Source organism: Scyliorhinus canicula, chromosome 7, assembly GCF_902713615.1.
Source record: "Scyliorhinus canicula chromosome 7, sScyCan1.1, whole genome shotgun sequence".
Lineage (NCBI taxonomy): Eukaryota > Metazoa > Chordata > Chondrichthyes > Carcharhiniformes > Scyliorhinidae > Scyliorhinus > Scyliorhinus canicula.
The window spans coordinates 48,154,502-48,174,580 of record NC_052152.1 but is presented as its reverse complement, the minus strand read 5'-3'; the positions used below and the strand labels follow the sequence as shown (position 1 = coordinate 48,174,580).

Sequence of the window (20,079 nt, the reverse complement as noted above, 5' to 3'; positions counted from 1 at the left end):
TGGACTTTGCTTTTGTTCGTTGTAGTATGTAGCAAGGCCAGTGTTTATTGCCCAAGTTCTTTATATTATAGTTAATTCTTAAATGCAGCATAAGTTTTATTTCCGGGAATACTGATGTTCACAACACAGCATTTCATTTTGTTTACAGTGGACAATTTACTAAACTACTCTTTAACAAGCCATCCGATTATTCATAAACATGGTACAATTGATTTGCTATTTTAGGTAGAATAAAATTTCCAGCATTGAGCAAGTATCCCTTTACGCAAATGCCCAATCCGGAAGTTGAACTTATTCCACAAGTGAGACCTAACACAACTTGCCAGTGAACCTTTTAGATCTACCTCAGACAAAGAACAAAGAAAAGTACACCACAGGAACAGGCCCTTCGGCCCTCCAAGCCTGCGCCGACCATGCTGCCCATCTAAACTAAAACATGGGTGCGGTACCTTTCAGCGCCGCCGTTTCAGCGCTGCCGTTTCAGCGCCAGGACATTTCAGCGCCAGAAAAAAAAAATTCTCCAATTTTGTCATATAGTTATGACAGAATTTTTTTTGGCACTAAGCAATTTACAAATCTGTAAGTTCATAAAATGAAATAAAACTCAAGTGTTAACAAAATGTTTTTATTGTAAAAGATCCACTTATAAAGATCCAAAAACAGTACATTAAAACAATTTACAAATCTGTAAGTTCATAAAATCAATCATTAAAAAGAAAGTTCATTGGATATTCATTGGAAAAAACGCATTTAGTTTGTTAAATTGTGCCCTATTGAACGAAGGTAGTCAATTTCATTCCTGCTGCCATATTCGGAAACAATTTTCAATATCCTCTCATCAGCTTTTCTATATTTAAGTAATTTTAATTGAGGTTCATTGCCAGCTAAAAGTTTCTCGAAGTGCTCGTCTCTTCCCTTTTGAACATGCTTAAGGACATCAATGAACTTCCAGATAGTTGGGTGTGACATTAACAGTTCACTTTTCAATCTCCTGTTGGCCGCCTCAGCATAGTTATTTGTTCTGTCATCCCCATCTAATGTTCTTTGATACATATTCCACATCTCGGTAGGAAATAAAGGACTTCGTCTGCCTGTTCCTCGGCGATTAGGACGTCCGATATAATTGTCTCCGAAATAGTTTAAAACCGGAATTAACTCCTCCGTTAAATTACCTGCTAAAGAATCCACGTGACAGTCAAGGTCGTCAACTGGCACAAAACATAGGGCAGTTATCATTTTCGAATGTAATGCAAAATCGGGATTGCTCTTATATAAACGCATGAGACCAAAACCACTTATCTGCCTAAGTATATTTTGAGACAGATGAAAAAGGCAGCCTCTTACTTCTATATTGGGGAAGGAGTCTTTCATGGCGGTAAAAGCAGCGCGTTCAAAATCACAATTGATAATGGCAGGTCCTGCGTTTGTAATCATCTCTTTTACCATCGCAAACAACATCATATAGGTCGCATACTGTTTTTTTTTTTGTAAAAGCGCGTACGATACAGGGTGAACTCTGTTATTTTTCCTAACCATGATGATATAAACTTGATAAAATAGGTGTGGTGCTACTGCAAATGTTCCGTCAGCATACCAAGTCGTGGAAGTTGCCATGTGTTCTAACCAACTCTCTCTCCCAAATATAATAATCCGTTCGTTGTTCGTACCACTATCCTTTAAACAGAAATTTTCCTCGGTTTCTGGGGTGGGTTTATACATCATGTATTCATGAGGTAACTGAAGCTCTTGAATCGATCTTGGATTATCGGGGACCTGATTAACTTCGTCTCGTTTTCTACAAATAATTTTTCGCATTGCCTGCCTGTTTGGTAACTGTGCCATACCTACCACGGGCATTTTTTCAATGCACTTGTTGATAATCGTACTTGGAGGCTCGCAAGTCTTTTCAGCCCGGTCTCTCGCATCAGTTATGACCTTTTCCACTTCAATAGCAACTGCAGATGGGGGATGAGTATGTTCGTTGATCTTTTTGATCACCTCTCTTTCTAACGTGTGAATACGGGCCTTGCACCTACCATCCTCATGGCATCGCCAAAACTTAACTTGCTTTTGTTTCTTGCTTTCTTTGTCGAAACGATATATAAAACCTTCATGACAGAACTTCTCTCTGCCTCGCTTGCTTTTCACTGATTCAGCCATGGGTTTAAAGATATGGAACTTACCAAATTTACCAAAAGAAATTTACCAAATAACTAAGTAAGTATAAAAACTTGTTAACAAAACTCTAACATTATCTAAACAGTAATCATAATAAAACTCCCAACAAAATCTAAAGACAGTTAGAACGATGAAACGACCAAATAACTAAGTGTAAAAGCTGGTATACCTGTGTCATACCTGTGACCATACTCAAGAATGATTTCTGAATGAATGAGCGCTGAAACGTCCTGGCGCTGAAATATTTGGCGCTGAAACGTCCTGGCGCTGAAACGGCGGCGCTGAAACGGCGGCGCTGAACTGTCCCATTCCCCTAAAACATACACCTGTTACGTAATTTACATCACATGAAAACTCAGTCTATAATTTGTGTCAATAGCTTGGTGTTACTACGATCGAGGACCAGACCCCAACAGCTGCTAGGACACTGGATAGAAACCCCAACATTATATTTAATCTGTAAGTCTGTGAGGAAAGGATTCTTTGCTCCATGCACAAATAGGGAGTGGTATATTAAAACTAGCTTTTATCAACACTACTCAAAGAACCATAGAATTACTACAGTGCAGAAGGAGGCCGTTTGGCCCATTGAGTCTGCACTGAACCTCTGAAAGAGAACCCAAGCTAGGCCCACTCTCCTGCTTAATCCCCATAACCCTACCTAACCTGCACATCTTTGGACTGTGGGAGGAAACCGGAGCAAACACACGTGGAGAAAGTGCAAACTCCACACAGACAGTCATCCAAAGTCAGAATTGAACCTTCATCCCGGGCTATGTGAGGCACCATTGATAACCACTGTGCCACCATGCTGCCTAACACCCTAAAGAAGATAGCTTGCAATTAATAGTTAAACAATGCTGAGCAGTGACAATGAAACACTAAATCATAACTATCTTTTATCTCCACTCCAGCAAAACCCATCTCTGGTCAAAATCCACTTTTAAATAGAAAATAGCTTGCAATTAATAGTTAAACATTGCTGAGCAGTGACAATGAAACACTAAATCATAACTATCTTTTATCTCCACTCCAGCAAAGCCCATCTCTGGTCAAAATCCACCTTGAAATACAGTTGGACAAACCAGGAATACTTGCTGTAAAGAGATTCTAGGATACACTGCTTTGAGAAAGCGATCCTCGGGAACCAACTTGCAGATTCTTGCCTGTGTCAAACTACTGTTAACCTGCCAGCCTTTTCAGAAACTGCTGTTCTGTTCGCAGGCAAAATCTTTTTAACTAAACTGCTTTGAAAAGCTGCTGGTCAGTCAGCAGACAAATCTTTAACTGAACTGAACATTGACATTCAACCGCCCTTGGCTCCTCCCATTACCTATATCAACTTACGAAAGCTTAACACAAGGGGCATGGTTCTCCGTTTGGGAGACTATGTTACCTCACCGTAGGTGAATTGTAACTGATTTGTGCTCCAGCTGAGAACAGGTTTATGCATGGCGAGGATTGAGGGATTCCCGAGGGACTCCTGCTATCGGGCTGCCATTTTGAGCAGGTGGCCTGATAGTAAGGTCCCGTGGCTGCGCCCCCTCCTCCTTCCCCTAAGTACGGGGTGACCTGACTCGACGCCTGAAAAGAGACCCCCTAAATAGGGAGCCCCCCCCCCCCCCCCCCCCAAAAAAAAGAGATCCGTGTCAGGAAGCTCCGAAGAAAAGAGAAACCTCTCATGAAGTCCTCTAGTCTGGAAGTTAGGGAGCAGTCCGGATAGAGTCAGTGAAAAAAATCACTGTTGTAGCACTCACCTGGGCATACACTGCTGGCTCAGACACAGGAAGCACTACATGTTAATTCTTGGAAAGAGAAAGCAGTAACCTGTGTTTAAATCTGAGATACTTGTGCTTCAAGCCATTCATTCATTTCCCTCACCTGGGTGGCGATTGATATCTTCCACCCACATACACACACACACACACACACCACTGTCAGTGCTGCTTCATTCATCTTCATGGTTGAGCAACTCGTGAAGTGCTCTAACCACAATGTTTACAAAATCAACCACTTCAAGGAGACTTAAGTGCATTCCAATTGCCCCCCCCCCCCCCCCCCCCTTCAGTCTTGAGTGATTTTTGAAGTGTCAGCTGAAAATTGCCAGCTCAACTCTCTGGGTGTGGGGGGGCTCCATATTTAGGGAATCTCTGGTGGGGGTGGGCAGGTCTTGCATTTGGGAGGGGGGGACGGGTCGAGGATAGCCCTCTAATGAACTTTGGGCAAAACTCCTTGGCCCACGGTGACGTCTGCCACATCAGGGCCAAGTTGGCAAATACTTGTACTAATTCTCGCCCATGTGATTCTTGGCCCATAGGACCAGAGAATCATGCACACCCGGAGAGTATGGTGTCCGGTCCGCTAAGTGACCACTAAGAACTTCAATCCCGTCGCCAGCAGGGGCTGGATCATTGGAAAGGGCAGCTGGATCATTGGAAAGGGCACCGGTCCCATTTTCTTCCCGACACCCGATTCTCTGCCGCATTGGGAACCCCACTACCAACGGTGGAGAATTTTGCCCAATATCTCTTATCATCTATTCCCCAGGAAACCATCTTCATATAAACAAAATTCCATTGGTCCTACTTTTTACCATGCTTTAATTCATCCCTTGTAGCCAAAATGTCTGCTTGTTTTATAAACCATGATTCTGTTTTTTAAAAACATTACTGCAGCAGTCATACACACACTAACCTTGACTGCACCAAATACATATAATACAATATGCATCTAAAATTTTGATATCACAGTATCATCAAAAAATAATTTTAAACTTGTAGTTTAATTTTAGAAGAATAATTATTTCATAAAAGGCCCACACATTTTTAACTCCTGCTTGTCCTTTTCCTAAAGTTTTTTTCTTTGTTAGTGTGGCTTCTAGGATCTTTGTGAATGGCAAAAGCTGCTTGATAATCTCTGTGTTTTCTCTATGATTCCTGTAGAGCTTTAAAAGGGAAAATGATGCATTTTTGTACAATTTGTGTTCTACATAAGAATCCACTGATTTCAAATTTTATTACTTCATGTCTCAAAAGTTCTAACCCCAAAATGATTCCCTGTTTTCACAATTAGTTTTTATCATTTGAACTTGATATCACAAATATTGACACCAGTGTAAATCCTCTCTTCATTGAAATGTTTCTTTTTTTGTTCAATTAGTTTGAAGCAGCATGGGTACTAACAAATATTGCATCAGGAAGCTCATTACAGACCCGTGAGGTAATCAAGGCTGGTGCTGTGCCTGTCTTTATTGAACTGTTAACATCAGATTTTGAAGATGTACAAGAGCAGGTAATTCTTCTGCCTTCTCCTCATTTTATAATGGATTTGCACATTTTTCAAAATTAACAAAAAATTATCAGTTTAAAAATCAGAGGAGCTCAATTGGGTTTGAGTCCTATGGATAATTGTTCATTTAAAAATACGGGCTATTAAGTTGTAATAGTTTTAACATTTATGGAAATAGAGATATTTCTGTAGTACAGTGGAAAGTAATACATTTAAACACCTGTTTGCTTTGCCTTTATGTTAATATTGATTGCTGACTATCCTTTGTACAGGTACAGCATGTGAACTTTTAATGCAGAAAATATTTAGAGGATTTCTGTATTTTACAGGATAAATGTGAATTACAAACGGAAAGAAAGTTAATACAAAACAGATTCTTTATTTCTCCCAGTAAAGTGTTCATTTGATGTTTTGAGAATCTTGTGTGACACACCATTGCTGCATTATCACAAGCTTTGTTAGGTATTCCGGACAGACTTATTCAATTACATACCAATGCTGGTCTGAAAATATGCAGCAGTTTGATGTCTTCACACTAAATTTTAACTTTTAGAAAATGTACTGAGAATCATTGGGACAAAAACTGGGAAGTGTTCAAGAAATCTTTTCATTAATTAGGTGCATTGCTCGATGTTTACACCTAAAATAGACATTTTTAAAAGGCAGCTGCTATTCTAGAGGTTTGTTTCTTTGGTTCTGAGTATCTCCTAATGTCAGGAAGGAGGGTTCACAAAGCAGTTTTGTGCAAATCCTCGGGCAGTTGTACATCATTTGTGGTGTCTTAGTGCAGCGTTAAGTTAAATAGTTGAATGATTGTGCAATATTGGCGTACCTAGATACAGCTCTGTTAATTCGATGATATGTTCAGAGGTGCAAGTAACCACATCGATATTAATGACCTAGTCCCCAACAACATTATCCTCTTGTATCACGGACTAGTTGTCATTGCTCTTGCGAGGACACTTGTGTATGCATTCGCCCGTTGAATCTATGAACAATTGATAGTTTTAGTCAAGTGTTAACTCAAAAAAGTTGTACCTGCTGTCTAAAAGACTCAAATCAAATAACCTAGGATTTCTTGTCGCTCATATTCTTTTTTAATTGCAGGCAATCTGGGCTCTTGGCAACATTGCAGGGGACAGCACCATGTGTAGGGATTACGTGTTAGACTGTAATATACTGCCTCCTCTCATTCAGTAAGTAATTTACATTTCAAAATAAATTTTCAAAGCTGCATTTAAAGTACAGTATACTCAAAAAGGCGATCATACCCTTTGCAAACACCTTGGGATTACAAAATACTATAAACCATTTCCTTTTAGATTTTGTCACCCCTATCAATTTTCATAAAGCTTAAGTGGCATCTGGTTGGAAGTTACCTATGCGATCTTCACGCTACTTTTTTTTTCGTTGCAGTTTTTGTCCGTTTATCTCTTAAAGGCATTAATGTGCTGTTTGAGTTCAATTTCACAGGTATCAATGGTCTTCTGGTATACCATTGACTAATTTCTATTTCACTAATTTTCTGTATATGCCCAGCCAGAGAATGTCAGCAAGCTATCTGACAACATAGTGTGTTGCGACTGACGCTAACTAATTTTGTCCTCCTGCATAGTCAAAGTGCACGTTTTGCAGCTGGGGTCAAAGGAGAAGAAATCCCAGTCCATTTTTCTCAAATACCAACCCAATGAAGATGAGGTCATTTATAGGAAATGGGTAGGGTATTCATCCATTAATCAGTTAGGTGATCTACATAGAGTTTCTAATAAGGTTTATAACAAGCAATTTTGCTGGAATGGACTCGATTAAAAGTGTGAAGCCTCCCTGAATGGAAGTGCGTGTCACAGAATTAGCCATGTGATGTTATGATCAATGTCCAGTCCATGCTTTTGGATAATGAGGCTCCATGTAAGTGTATTGCCAAGTTTCCTCTGTAGTGTAGTCGGCAGCATGATAGCACTATTGCTTCACAGCTCCAAGGTCCCAGGTTCGATTCCCGGCTTGGGTCACTGTCTGTGTGGAGTCTGCACATTCTCCCTGTGCCTGCGTGGCTTTCCTCTGGGTGCTCCGTTTTCCTCCCTCAACTCCCAAAAGATGTGCTGTTACGTAATTTGGACATGCTGAATTCTCCCTCTGTGTATCCGAACAGGCAAGGAATGTGGCGACTTGGGGCTTTTCACAGTAACTTAATTGCAGTGTTAATGTAACCCTACTTGTGACAATAAAGATTATTACAAATTTAGTGTTTTAAATTGCAGCTTTCTGAGAACTGGTCAGATTCGGATTTTGATCTTTGTCTCTTGTACCTCTTATTAATGCTTAATCAGTTGGCTTTGGTAAATTGGTGAAGGGCAGCCTTTCTAGAAGCATTTAAATACATAATGGTCCCCATGTGTGTTTTGATTTTAAAGATCCAGAGAAGTCAGACTTTCTGATAAGTATTTCTGTGCAATGTTGTTAACCTGACTTAGCTATATTTTAAATGCTCAGGCTGCTATCAAAACCTAACCGATTGACAATGACAAGGAATGCTGTTTGGGCACTGTCAAACCTGTGTAGAGGGAAGAATCCTGCTCCAGAATTTTCAAAGGTAATATCTATCCTGTGGGCCTATAGCTTATTCAATATGTTCCTGGCTTTTTAGGAGTAAAAATATGCAATAGAAAACAATGTTTCAATTTCATAAACTACAAAAGCAGTATGTAAATTGTTCAAATCTGTTATCTGCTTGTTAAATTCTACCCATTAGAGATCTTTTAATGTTTTACGGAATAATTCTCCAAATGTGGAAGATATGACTACAGGAGCACTCTTTTATTTAAAAAAAAAAATGAAATATGAAGCAGATCATTGGCACAAATTGTTTGTGTAAACACCCGTTACTAAACAAGACCATATACCGAGGTCAAGTAGATTGGACCTGTACTCATTGGAGTTTAGAAGAATGAGAGGCAATCTTATTGAGACATATAGGATTCTCAGGGGGATTAACATGGTAATTTAAATACTGAGAGCCTAGGACCAGAGGGCATTAACTCTGAGTAAGGGATCGGCCATTTAAGACAAAGATGAGGAAAGATTTCTTCTGAGAATAATGAATCTGTGGAATTCTTTAGTATAGAGGGCTGGGTCGATAAATGTGTTCAGGGCTGAGGTAAACAGATATTTAATCAGTAAGGGACTTGAGGGTCATGGGGATAAGGTGGTAAGGGAATCGAGGGCCATGGGGATAAGGAGGTAAGGGAATTGAGGGCCATGGGGATAAGGAGGTAAGGGAATCAAGGGCCATGGGGATAAGGAGGTAAGGGAATCGAGGGCCATGGGGATAAGGAGGTAAGGGAATTGAGGGCCATGGGGATAAGGAGGTAAGGGAATCAAGGGCCATGGGGATAAGGTGGTAAGGGAATCGAGGGCCATGGGGATAAGGAGGTAAGGGAATCAAGGGCCATGGGGATAAGGAGGTAAGGGAATCAAGGGCCATGGGGATAAGGAGGTAAGGGAATCAAGGGCCATGGGGATAAGGAGGTAAGGGAATAGAGGGCCATGGGGATAAGAAGGTAAGGGAATCGAGGGCCATGGGGATAAGGAGGTAAGGGAATCAAGGGCCATGGGGATAAGGAGGTAAGGGAATCGAGGGTCATGGGGATAAGGAGGTAAGGGAATCGAGGGTCATGGGGATAAGGAGGTAAGGGAATCAAGGGCCATGGGGATAAGGAGGTAAGGGAATCGAGGGCCATGGGGATAAGGAGGTAAGGGAATCGAGGGCCATGGGGATAAGGAGGTAATGGGAAAGTGGAGTTGAGGATTATCAGATTAATCATGATCTGATTGAATGGTGGAGCACACTCGATGGGCTGAATGATCTGCTTCTGCTCCCATGTCTTATGGCTGTCATAGCCTCACTCATCACATGATTAAATGCTGAATCTTATGGGATTAGATTTTCTAAAGGGAGCAAAGGAAATTGAGTAAAACGTCTGAATCAGATCAGTGTTTGCTGATAGCCATTGATTGTCTGCACGCACTTTTATGATGCAAAATGGTGGGAAATTAGAATTTGAAATGATTTAATAGCATGTAGATTTTGAAAGCTTGGCGACGCTGAGCTACAGTAGACAATCATGGAGTGTCAACACTGAATTAATCCTACATTATCAAAAAGTGAAACCTGTCTATGCCGGAAATCTGAAATGCAAACAGAAAATGTTGGAAATACTCAGCACGTCTGGCAGCACCTGTGGAGAGAGAAAATAATGTTTCAGATCGATGATGTCTCATTGGATATGAAGACAGTTGATCCTGCCTCTTTCCCCACATCCACTAATACCATGATTTCAGCTGTAGTGGTTGCTGGATGAAAGCTATTCTTTCCCAGTGAGGAAGGGAAAGTAAAGCAGTTGGATGCTCCACTCCTTAATAACTAGTCAATTAGTGACACCAGCAGAGACTTGGGAATCTGATTACTGCTCAAAATTAATGGGAATCAAGGTGGGACTTGGGTAGGCAACTAAAGGAAGCAAATGATCTTCAAAGTTAAGACATTTTCGGGTAAGAAATCAATATATGGTGAGGCAGTTATGGAATTGGTTTAGCAATCATCAAAACCCAGTTATATCAGAAAATACAAAGGAAACACGAGCAGCTAAACTACTTGAAATGTAACTAGGAAGCAGAGATAGATTTGTGTGTGTATGCACATTGCATACTATCTCAAACAGTTTTATATAGCACATTAATATAGACCTACTTTAATTTTTCAAGAGCAGTTTGTATACTCCTGTTGGGTCTCTGAAATTAGATTGTCAGCGCAGGCAACTCTGTTTTATCCAAGAATGTACAAATACGCCATAAATTGCTGTATCCTATTGTTTATTTTCCAGGTATCTCCCTGCCTCAGTGTTGTGTCCTGGCTGCTGTTCCTGAATGATATAGATGTTCTGGCTGATGCCTGCTGGGCTTTGTCATATTTATCAGATGGAACCAATGATAAAATCCAAGCAGTAATAGACTCGGGAGTTTGCAGAAGATTAGTGGAACTATTGATGCAAGTTACTTTCTAAATATTTAAATTTAAACTTTGGTGAATTACACAATGACGGTCATTTACTTTTGTGGGCATTTTGAACTCCTAAGGAGATAAAAAAAATACTTCAGTTCTCATGGGAAACAGTTATATTTTGTTGTAGAAACCTATTTCTTTACCTCCCTTTACTTTTTATGAAGGTTGTGGCTTTGCTGCATTACAATTCTGCCGCATCTAGTTGCCTTCTCATAATAACTGCTTTTCATGCCAGCATGGTGATGTTTGGCAAACTGTTTGGCCACAGGGCTTAATGTGAATCAAATAAAAGTTCTGCACTTGGGTTGTTCAAATGACTTAAAATAAGAGTAGCTAGGCCTCAATCATAAGGTGCTTTATCTTTTTAACGGTAAATAATTTCTAGTTCTAGCATTGGGCCAAACCTAACAACTCTGGTACCATTTCAGTTCAGCCCAGCATCCAGCTGCATTTTGAATGCTCGTGACATTATTCCAAATGTCCACTACCCTTTTTGTATATTTGCTTTTTCTGTTTAATACCCACTTTTTAAAATGAATGAAACTTAATTTAATCACATCCTGTTGGCATAACTTGTCTTCCAAGTAAATTTCTGACTTTACCTTGTACAATTTCATATTTCAGTTGAGGCCCCTAAGTCTTCTGCCTAGATTGCAGGGTTAGGCTATATTGGATTTGTGATTTTTCTTCCCCACCCCCCCAAAAAAAAACAACTTGTAACTGGTATTCACAGCAGAATAGTTTCCAGGAACAGTTTTCTTTGAACTAAAACATGCACTTTATTGGATACCAAAAAGGCTTTGGGCCCTGACAATATTTTGGCAATGGTTCTGAAGACTTGTGTTCCAAAACTTGCTGCGCCTCTGGTCAAGCTGTTCAAGTACAGCAATAACACTTGCATCTACAGGGCAATGTGGAAAATTGCCCAGGTGTGTCCTGTACGCAGAAAGTAGGTCAAATCCAACCTGGCCAATTACCACCCCATCACTTTACTCTCAATCATAAGTGAAGTGTGGGAGGGGTCACCTACAGTGCTATCAAGTGGCACTTACTCAGCAATAAGGGATGGCACAGTTGCACAGTAGCTCGCACTGCTGCCTCACAGCGCCAAGGCCTTGGATGACTGTGTGGAGTTTGCATATTCTCAACGTGTCTGCATGGGTTTCCTCTGGGTGCTCTAGTTTCCTCCCACAGCCCAAAGATGTGCAGGTTAGGTGGATTGGACATTTTAAATTGCCCCTTAGTGTCCAAAGAGCAGGTGGGGTCATGGGCATAGGTAGAGGGATCTTTCAGAGGTTTGGTGCAGACTCAGTGGGCCGAAAGGCCTCCTTCTGCATTGTAGGAATTCTATGAATAACCTGCTCACTGATGCGCCATTTGGGTTCTGTCAAGGTCACTTGGTTCCTGGCCTCATTACAGCCTTGGCTCATGGCCTCATTACATCCTTGGCTCAATCATGGAAAAAGAGCTAAACTCCAGAGGTGAAGTGAGAGTTGACTGCCTTTGACATCAAGGCAGTATTTGACGATTGAGGCATCAAGGAAACCTAGCAAAAGTGGAGTAATTGAAACTTTTCAGTACCAATTTGACGACTCAGATGCTGAAGCAGTTCATAGCCAAATGCAACAAGACCTGGACGCTGTCCAGGCTTGAGTGACAAGTGGGAAGTAATACTTGTGCCACACAAGTGCCAGGCAATGACCATCTCCATTGAGAGAGAGTCCAATCATCTTTCCTTGACAGTCAATGACATTACCATTGATGAATCCCCCACTATCAACAGCCTGGGGATTACCATTGACCAGAAACTGAACGGGAATAGCCATATATATATTGTGGCTGCAAGAGCAGGTCAAAGGCAAGGAATCCTGTGACTGGTAACTTAGCACTTGATTCCCCAATTCCCCAAAGCCTGTCCACAAGGCACAAGTGTGAGCGAATACTCTCCACTTGCCTGGATGAGTGCAACTCCTTCAACACTCGAGAAGCTCGACACCATCCGGGACAAAACAGCCGATTGACTTACACCACATCCACATACATTAATTCCCTCCACCACTGAAGCTCAGTAGCAGCAGTGTGTGCCATCTACAAGGTGCACTGTAGGAACTCACCAAGGCTCCTTAGCACCTTCCAAACCCATGACCTGCTACTATCTCGAAGGACAAGCGGCAGATACATGGGAACATCACCTGGAAGTCCCCCTCCAAGCCACTCACCATCCTGACTTGGATTGGACGTTCCTTCACTGCCGCTGGGTCGAATTCCCTCCCTAACAGCACTATGGTTATACCTACGTCACATGGACTGCTGCAATTAAAGAAGATAGCCTGCCACCACCACCTCCTCAAGGGTAATTAAAGATGGACAATAAAAGCTGGCCTGGCAATAAATGTTGGCCGAGCCTGCGATGCCCACATCCCTTGATTTTGAAAAAAAGTCATGCCATTAATTAATACTCAAAATCATACAATATACCCACCATGTTCTTCTGTCTTCTCTGGAATCGTTAGACACCACATTATTCGAACCATATAAAATGTAAGAACTGTGTCATGTAAGATAACACACCAGGAAAATAAAGAAATTAGAAGTACGATACTTAAAACATTAAAATATCTCAACTTAAAGCTTCACAAGGGTTTAAACAGCTTTTTATTAGAAAGCACTTTATGTAATGCATTATGCAACAAGGTTTTGAATGAAGCAGTAATGATTTATGGACATGTAGTTTGTCAGCCAAGATGTCAATTTAGAACTGAATTAGTGAGCTTCAGTCAAAAATCCTCTTGGATACAGCTGGGAATCAATTGAGGCCACAATGACGCACTGGAGTATATTGTTCTGTAGCATGATAAATAGTTGTCTTTATGTCATCTATTTATTGACCTGTTGATGCATGAGCACATGGAACAAACCCTCTATATCTTGACAATCATTGGCCAAAACAGCCTTGCCTGTCTCTTGGACTACTGGATCCCAGTCTCTATTTTTGAAATTTGGTCAAGCAAGGTAGCCCCATTTAAAAAAAAATATATTTACTTTGTCAGTCAGATTTAACAAAAGTCCCCCAACTTTACACCACCTTTTGCCACCCCTGTGATGAAGACATTCTGTTTTTAACTAATTACATGACATAGAATATGGGACATTGTCGCCCTAGTCATGTTTGTATTTTCAATAGTCTGCCTTGCGATGTTTATGGAATATTTCAAGGACCTTGCCATTCTGTTTGACTGCTCTCTCTTTGAAGCAGCTCCACCTACCCAGAAAACTGCGCTCCCAACTGATGTGATTCCCTGCATTCTTTACTTGAGCAGGCAAGATAAACAAGTAAATCTCAGTATTTGAACAGTGAGTCAGCATGTTCCTCCTTAGTGACTAGAAAAATAATCATTATATAGTTCTGTTTTCTTATCATTTATTGCACCATAGAATTCCTACAGTGCAGAAGGAGACCATTTGACCCATTGAGTCTGCACAAATCCTACCCCCCCCCGCCATAACCCCATATCTTTGGACACTAAGGAGCAATTTAGCATGGCCAATCCACCTAACCCACCTTTATCTTTTATAGAATTCTAAATTTCTCCTGAACCACTCTACTGTTATATCGAAGATGTTCCAATATTGCACTTATGTCCATTTCCAATACCCTACTTACATGCCTCATACCATTTGCATTCCAATATTTTACTAAACTACTTGTCCCCAGTAGTGTACCCCTCAGAAAAGCCAATAGCAATTTTCTACAGACATAGTTCAAATAAAGTGCTCAGGCGACAATTTTACATCCAGTCAGTGTCTAACTATGTAAGTAAAACTTTGGATCTAAAGGGTTTTTTTTGGTTAGTAATTTTCCTCCATGTGGTTTTTTTTTTTGACAGGCACTGTGACTATAAAGTAATCTCACCAGCTTTACGTGCAGTAGGAAACATTGTAACAGGCGATGATATACAGACTCAGGTAAGTGGAGGAAAATTAGCAAACTTTTTAAGAAGCATATCATAGGAGTAGTTCAGATGTGTAAAAAGGAAAGGTTACAAAACAGCACGAGCAAGCTTACAATCATATCAGTGAAAATAATGATATAATTTTTTCCCTAATTGATAAAATGTTAACATATTTTTAGTACTCATTGTACCTCTGTACTTCACAAGGTGTATAGACATGATGGGTGTAATGATTTGTAGTTTTCTGAATCCTTTAACTCTCCAGTAACTTCAAAGTTTATCACTGAGCAATCAATTAATCAATCAGGATTCAAGTGGCACCAATATGATGGGATGTCGAGTTTTAATAAGAGTTTAAGATGGACTACAACATTCCTAGTTATTAAAATAAAAGTTGCTATAGCCTCAGATGACCATAGGCTGCTTTCTCCTTTGAGCGGGAGAGCTGAGTGGTAGTGACTTAACCTGATCACCACTCCTCGGGCGAGGGGCAAGGTTGAGAAGGCAGGGCCTTCATGAACAACCTCAGCCAGTTCAGGAATTGAACCTGCATTGTTGGCCTCGCTCACATTGGCCTAAGCATCACGGACCAGCCAACTGAGCGAAATTGGCATGCTTTGGATTAAGATTAGTATACAATTCAAAAATGTATTATTTCTTGTTAATGTGCATGCACACCTAAAATCACTTTTAATGACTCAACTGTCTTGGTAAATGTATACTTAATTGTTCTGTCTCTTTTTTTCCCTCTGTCCCCTAGGTAATTTTAAATTGCTCTGCTTTGCAGAGTTTATTGCACTTATTAAGCAGCCCAAAAGAGTCGATCAAAAAGGAAGCATGTTGGACCATCTCAAATATTACAGCAGGCAATAGAGCACAGATACAGGTATGCTTCAATCTGCAGCAGATGTATAAGTTAGGCTTTTCCCTCGGGCAGTACTTGTTGACACTGTTGTACTTTGGTTTATATCCTGGTGTGAAATGTTGAATCCATTTGGGTGGAAATCAGGAATAGTAAGGCAAAAAAGTCACTGATAGGAGTAGTCTATCGGCCACCAAATAGTAACGAGATGGTGGGGCAGGCAATAAACAAAGAAATAACTGATGCATGTAGAAATGGTACAGCAGTTATCATGGGGGATTTTAATCTACATGTCGATTGGTTTAACCAGGTCAGTCAAGGCAACCGTGAGGAGGGGTTTATAGAATGTATCCGCGATAGTTTCCTAGAACAGTATGTAATGGAACCTACGAGGGAACAAGCGGTCCTAGATCTTGTCCTGTGTAATGAGACAGGATTGATTCATGATCTCATAGTTAGGGATCCTCTCGGAAGGAGCGATCACAATATGGTGGAATTTAAAATACAAATGGAGGGTGAGAAAGTAAAATCAAATACTAGTGTTTTGTGTTTAAACAAAGGAGATTACAAGGGGATGAGAGAAGAACTAGCTAAGGTAGACTGGGAGCTAAGACTTTATGGTGGAACAGTTGAGGAACAGTGGAGAACCTTCCAAGCGATTTTTCACAGTGCTCAGCAAAGGTTTATACCAACAAAAAGGAAGGACGGAAGAAAGAGGGAAAATCGACCGTGGATATCTAAGGAAATAAGGGAGAGTATCAAATTGAAGGAAAAAGCATATAAAGTGGCAAAGATTGCTGGGAGATTAGAGGACTGGGAAATCTTTAGGGGGCAACAGAAAGCTACTAAAAAAGCTATAAAGAAGAGTAAGATAGAGTATGAGAGTAAACTTGCTCGGAATATAAAAACAGACAGTAAAAGTTTTTACAAATATATAAGACAAAAAAGAGTGGCTAAGGTAAATATTGGTCCTTTAGAGGATGAGAAGGGAGTTTTAATAATGGGAAATGAGGAAATGGCTGAGGAACTGAACAGGTTTTTTGGGTCGGTCTTCACAGTGGAAGACACAAATAACATGCCAGCGACTGATAGAAATGAGGCTATGACAGGTGAGGACCTTGAGAGGATTGTTATCACTAAGGAGGGAGTGATGGGCAAGCTAATGGGGCTAAAGGTAGACAAGTCTCCTGGCCCTGATGGAATGCATCCCAGAGTGCTAAAAGAGATGGCTAGGGAAATTGCAGATGCACTAGTGATAATTTACCGAAATTCACTAGACTCTGGGGTGGTCCCGGTGGATTGGAAATTAGCAAACGTGACGCCACTGTTTAAAAAAGGAGGTAGGCAGAAAGCAGGAAATTATAGGCCAGTGAGTTTAACTTCGGTAATAGGGAAGATGCTGGAATCTATCATCAAGGAAGAAATTGCGAGGCATCTGGATAGAAATTGTCCCATTGGGCAGACGCAGCATGGGTTCGTAAAAGGCAGGTCATGCCTAACTAATTTAGTGGAATTTTTTGAGGACATTACCAGTGCAGTAGATAACGGGGAGCCGATGGATGTGGTATATCTGGATTTCCAGAAAGCCTTTGACAAGGTGCCACACAAAAGGTTGCTGCATAAGATAAAGATGCATGGCATTAAGGGTAAAGTAGTAGCATGGATAGAGGATTGGTTAATTAATAGAAAGCAAAGAGTTGGGATAAATGGGTGTTTCTCTGGTTGGCAATCAGTAGCTAGTGGTGTCCCTCAGGGATCCGTGTTGGGCCCACAATTGTTCACAATTTACATTGATGATTTGGAGTTGGGGACCAAGGGCAATGTGTCCAAGTTTGCAGATGACACTAAGATGAGTGGTAAAGCGAAAAGTGCAGAGGATACTGGAAGTCTGCAGAGGGATTTGGATAGGTTAAGTGAATGGGCTCGGGTCTGGCAGATGGAATACAATGTTGACAAATGTGAGGTTATCCATTTTGGTAGGAATAACAGCAAACGGGATTATTATTTAAACGATAAAATATTAAAGCATGCCGCTGTTCAGAGAGACTTGGGTGTGCTAGTGCATGAGTCACAGAAGGTTGGTTTACAAGTGCAACAGGTGATTAAGAAGGCAAATGGAATTTTGTCCTTCAATGCTAGAGGGATGGAGTTTAAGACTAGGGAGGTTATGTTGCAATTGTATAAGGTGTTAGTGCGGCCACACCTGGAGTATTGTGTTCAGTTTTGGTCTCCTTACTTGAGAAAGGACGTACTGGCGCTGGAGGGTGTGCAGAGGAGATTCACTAGGTTAATCCCAGAGCTGAAGGGGTTGGATTATGAGGAGAGGTTGAGTAGACTGGGACTGTACTCGTTGGAATTTAGAAGGATGAGGGGGGATCTTATAGAAACATTTAAAATTATGAAGGGAATGGATAGGATAGACGCGGGCAGGTTGTTTCCACTGGCGGGTGACAGCAGAACTAGGGGGCATAGCCTCAAAATAAGGGGAAGTAGATTTAGGACTGAGTTTAGGAGGAACTTCTTCACCCAAAGGGTTGTGAATCTATGGAATTCCTTGCCCAGTGAAGCAGTTGAGGCTCCTTCATTACATGTTTTTAAGGTAAAGATAGATAGTTTTTTGAAGGATAAAGGGATTAAGGGTTATGGTGTTCGGGCCGGAAAGTGGAGCTGAGTCCACAAAAGATCAGCCATGACCTAATTGAATGGCGGAGCAGGCTCGAGGGGCCAGATGGCCTACTCCTGCTCCTAGTTCTTATGTTCTTATGAACTGCATACCACAGTCATGCCACAGTCGGGGCAGCACGGTAGCATTGTGGATAGCACAATCGCTTCACAGCTCCAGGGTCCCAGGTTCGATTCCGGCTTGGGTCACTGTCTGTGCGGAGTCTGCACATCCTCCCCGTGTGTGCGTGGGTTTCCTCCGGGTGCTCCGGTTTCCTCCCACAGTCCAAAGATGTGCGGGTTAGGTGGATTGGCCATGATAAATTCCCCTTAGTGTCTAAAATTGCCCTTAGTGTTGGGTGGGGTTACTGTGTTATGGGGATAGGGTGGAGGTGTTGACCTTGGGTAGGGTGCTCTTTCCAAGAGCCGGTGCAGGCTCGATAGGCCGAATTGCCACCTCCTGCACTGTAAATTCTATGTAAATGTACAAATGGTGGATTCTCTGGAGCTTAAAGTGGTGGATTTCCATAGAGCAAAGTTTATAATTTTATTGATTTCTAGTTGAATGGTAGTTTTTAAAAATAAAAAAAATCTCAACATTGTGCGTAATGTTTGCAGGCCGTGATAGATGCCGACATCTTTCCTGTCCTAATAACTATTCTACAAATGGCAGAATTCCGGACAAGGAAAGAAGCTGCTTGGGCCATTACCAATGCAACATCTGGTGGAACTCCTGAACAGATCAAGTATGACTTTTTTTCTGCATGGAATCTTTTGTTTTGTTGATGAAAAGGCACAGTTAAACATGCAGCTACTCCTTAATTATTTTCTATTGATTCTTCAGACTACTTGCCTAGTTTTTACATGGGCCACTCTCTAGTGGCACCTTCTGCTTACTTCCATATACCTTTCCCTCCATATCATAGAATCCCTACAGAGCTGAAGGAGGCCAATTGGACCATTGAGTCTGCACTGACCTTTCAAATCAGCACTTTACCACTCTTCTTCCCAAGCTGGGATTGAACCCGGGTCCCTGGCGCTGAGACCGCAGTGCGAACCACTGTGCCACCCACATCACCTGCCAATTGCCGGTTTGTTCCCCTGTTACTGTGTGGAAAGCTTATTTTCCTCAGGTGCAATCTTCCCTTTCAGCTCAGCTGCTCAGGAAGCCTTTGTGCTTTTAGGGCTCCACTATAAGTGGGACTCCAGGGCAAAATTTGTCACTGGGTAACCTGGTTCAATTCTAATATTTTTCAGTGCCTGGCCTAAACATGACTATAGATTTATATCGGAGGGAGGGACAGACACAGTTAATGAAGTAGTTCAAACATCTGAAAATGAAAGACTAAATAGACCAGCAGAGGGCAGCAGAGCAGAGCTACTGATCAGCTGTTCTGGGGAAATTTGCATACGTGCAGTGCGGTCAGCCTAAGTTGAAGGTGAACCTGCGAAGAAGACCCAAGGAGTTTGAGTAAAGGCAAGCAACCAGCAGAGGGCAGCAGAGCAGAGCTACTGATCAGCTGTTCTGGGGAAATTTGCATACGTGCAGTGCGGTCAGCCTAAGTTGAAGGTGGTTTGTGGAGGGGCTGTTGGCAAGTGACAGTTAAACCTGAAACACTTTGTGAGTGTTTCCCACCCTACCTCCTCCTCTAACCAACCCCCCCACCCCACGGTGGTTGGGAAGCGGGAGCAGGGGCCTGTCGTGAAGGTGAGTGAGTGCCTTTAAATTTGCTTACCTTTCAGCGGGATCAGGGTTTGAGGTAATATCAGGTAAGCTTTTCCTTTATTTTTCTTTTTCTTGTTTTTTTTTAATCTAGAGGGGATGTCAGGGAAGGCAGTACAATGCTCCTCCTGCAGAATGTTTGAGGTGAGGGACGCCGTCAGTGTCCCTGCTGATTTCATCTGTGGGAAGTGCACCCAACTCCAGCTCCTCAAAAACCGTGTTAGGGACCTGGAGCTTGAGCTGGATGAACTTCGGATCATTCGGGAGGCAGAGGGGGTCATAGATAGGAGCTTCAGGGAAGTAGTTACACCAAAGACTGGAGATAGATGGGTAACTGTAAGAGGGACTGGGAAGA

At 41.6% G+C, this 20,079-nt stretch overlaps 1 protein-coding gene across 3 annotated transcripts in view; it reads left to right on the top strand.

Annotated features, from left to right (window-relative positions):
* LOC119968942 (importin subunit alpha-5) overlaps window positions 1-20,079 on the top strand; it is a 68,666-nt gene that overhangs the window by 35,543 nt on the left and 13,044 nt on the right. For all 3 annotated transcript variants that reach the window (XM_038801956.1, XM_038801955.1, XM_038801957.1), the window contains 7 exons: window positions 5,338-5,469; window positions 6,574-6,662; window positions 7,957-8,056; window positions 10,347-10,510; window positions 14,413-14,491; window positions 15,239-15,364; window positions 18,620-18,747. In XM_038801956.1, the coding sequence (XP_038657884.1) occupies window positions 5,338-5,469; window positions 6,574-6,662; window positions 7,957-8,056; window positions 10,347-10,510; window positions 14,413-14,491; window positions 15,239-15,364; window positions 18,620-18,747 (818 nt within the window). The remainder of the gene's footprint in view (window positions 1-5,337; window positions 5,470-6,573; window positions 6,663-7,956; window positions 8,057-10,346; window positions 10,511-14,412; window positions 14,492-15,238; window positions 15,365-18,619; window positions 18,748-20,079) is intronic.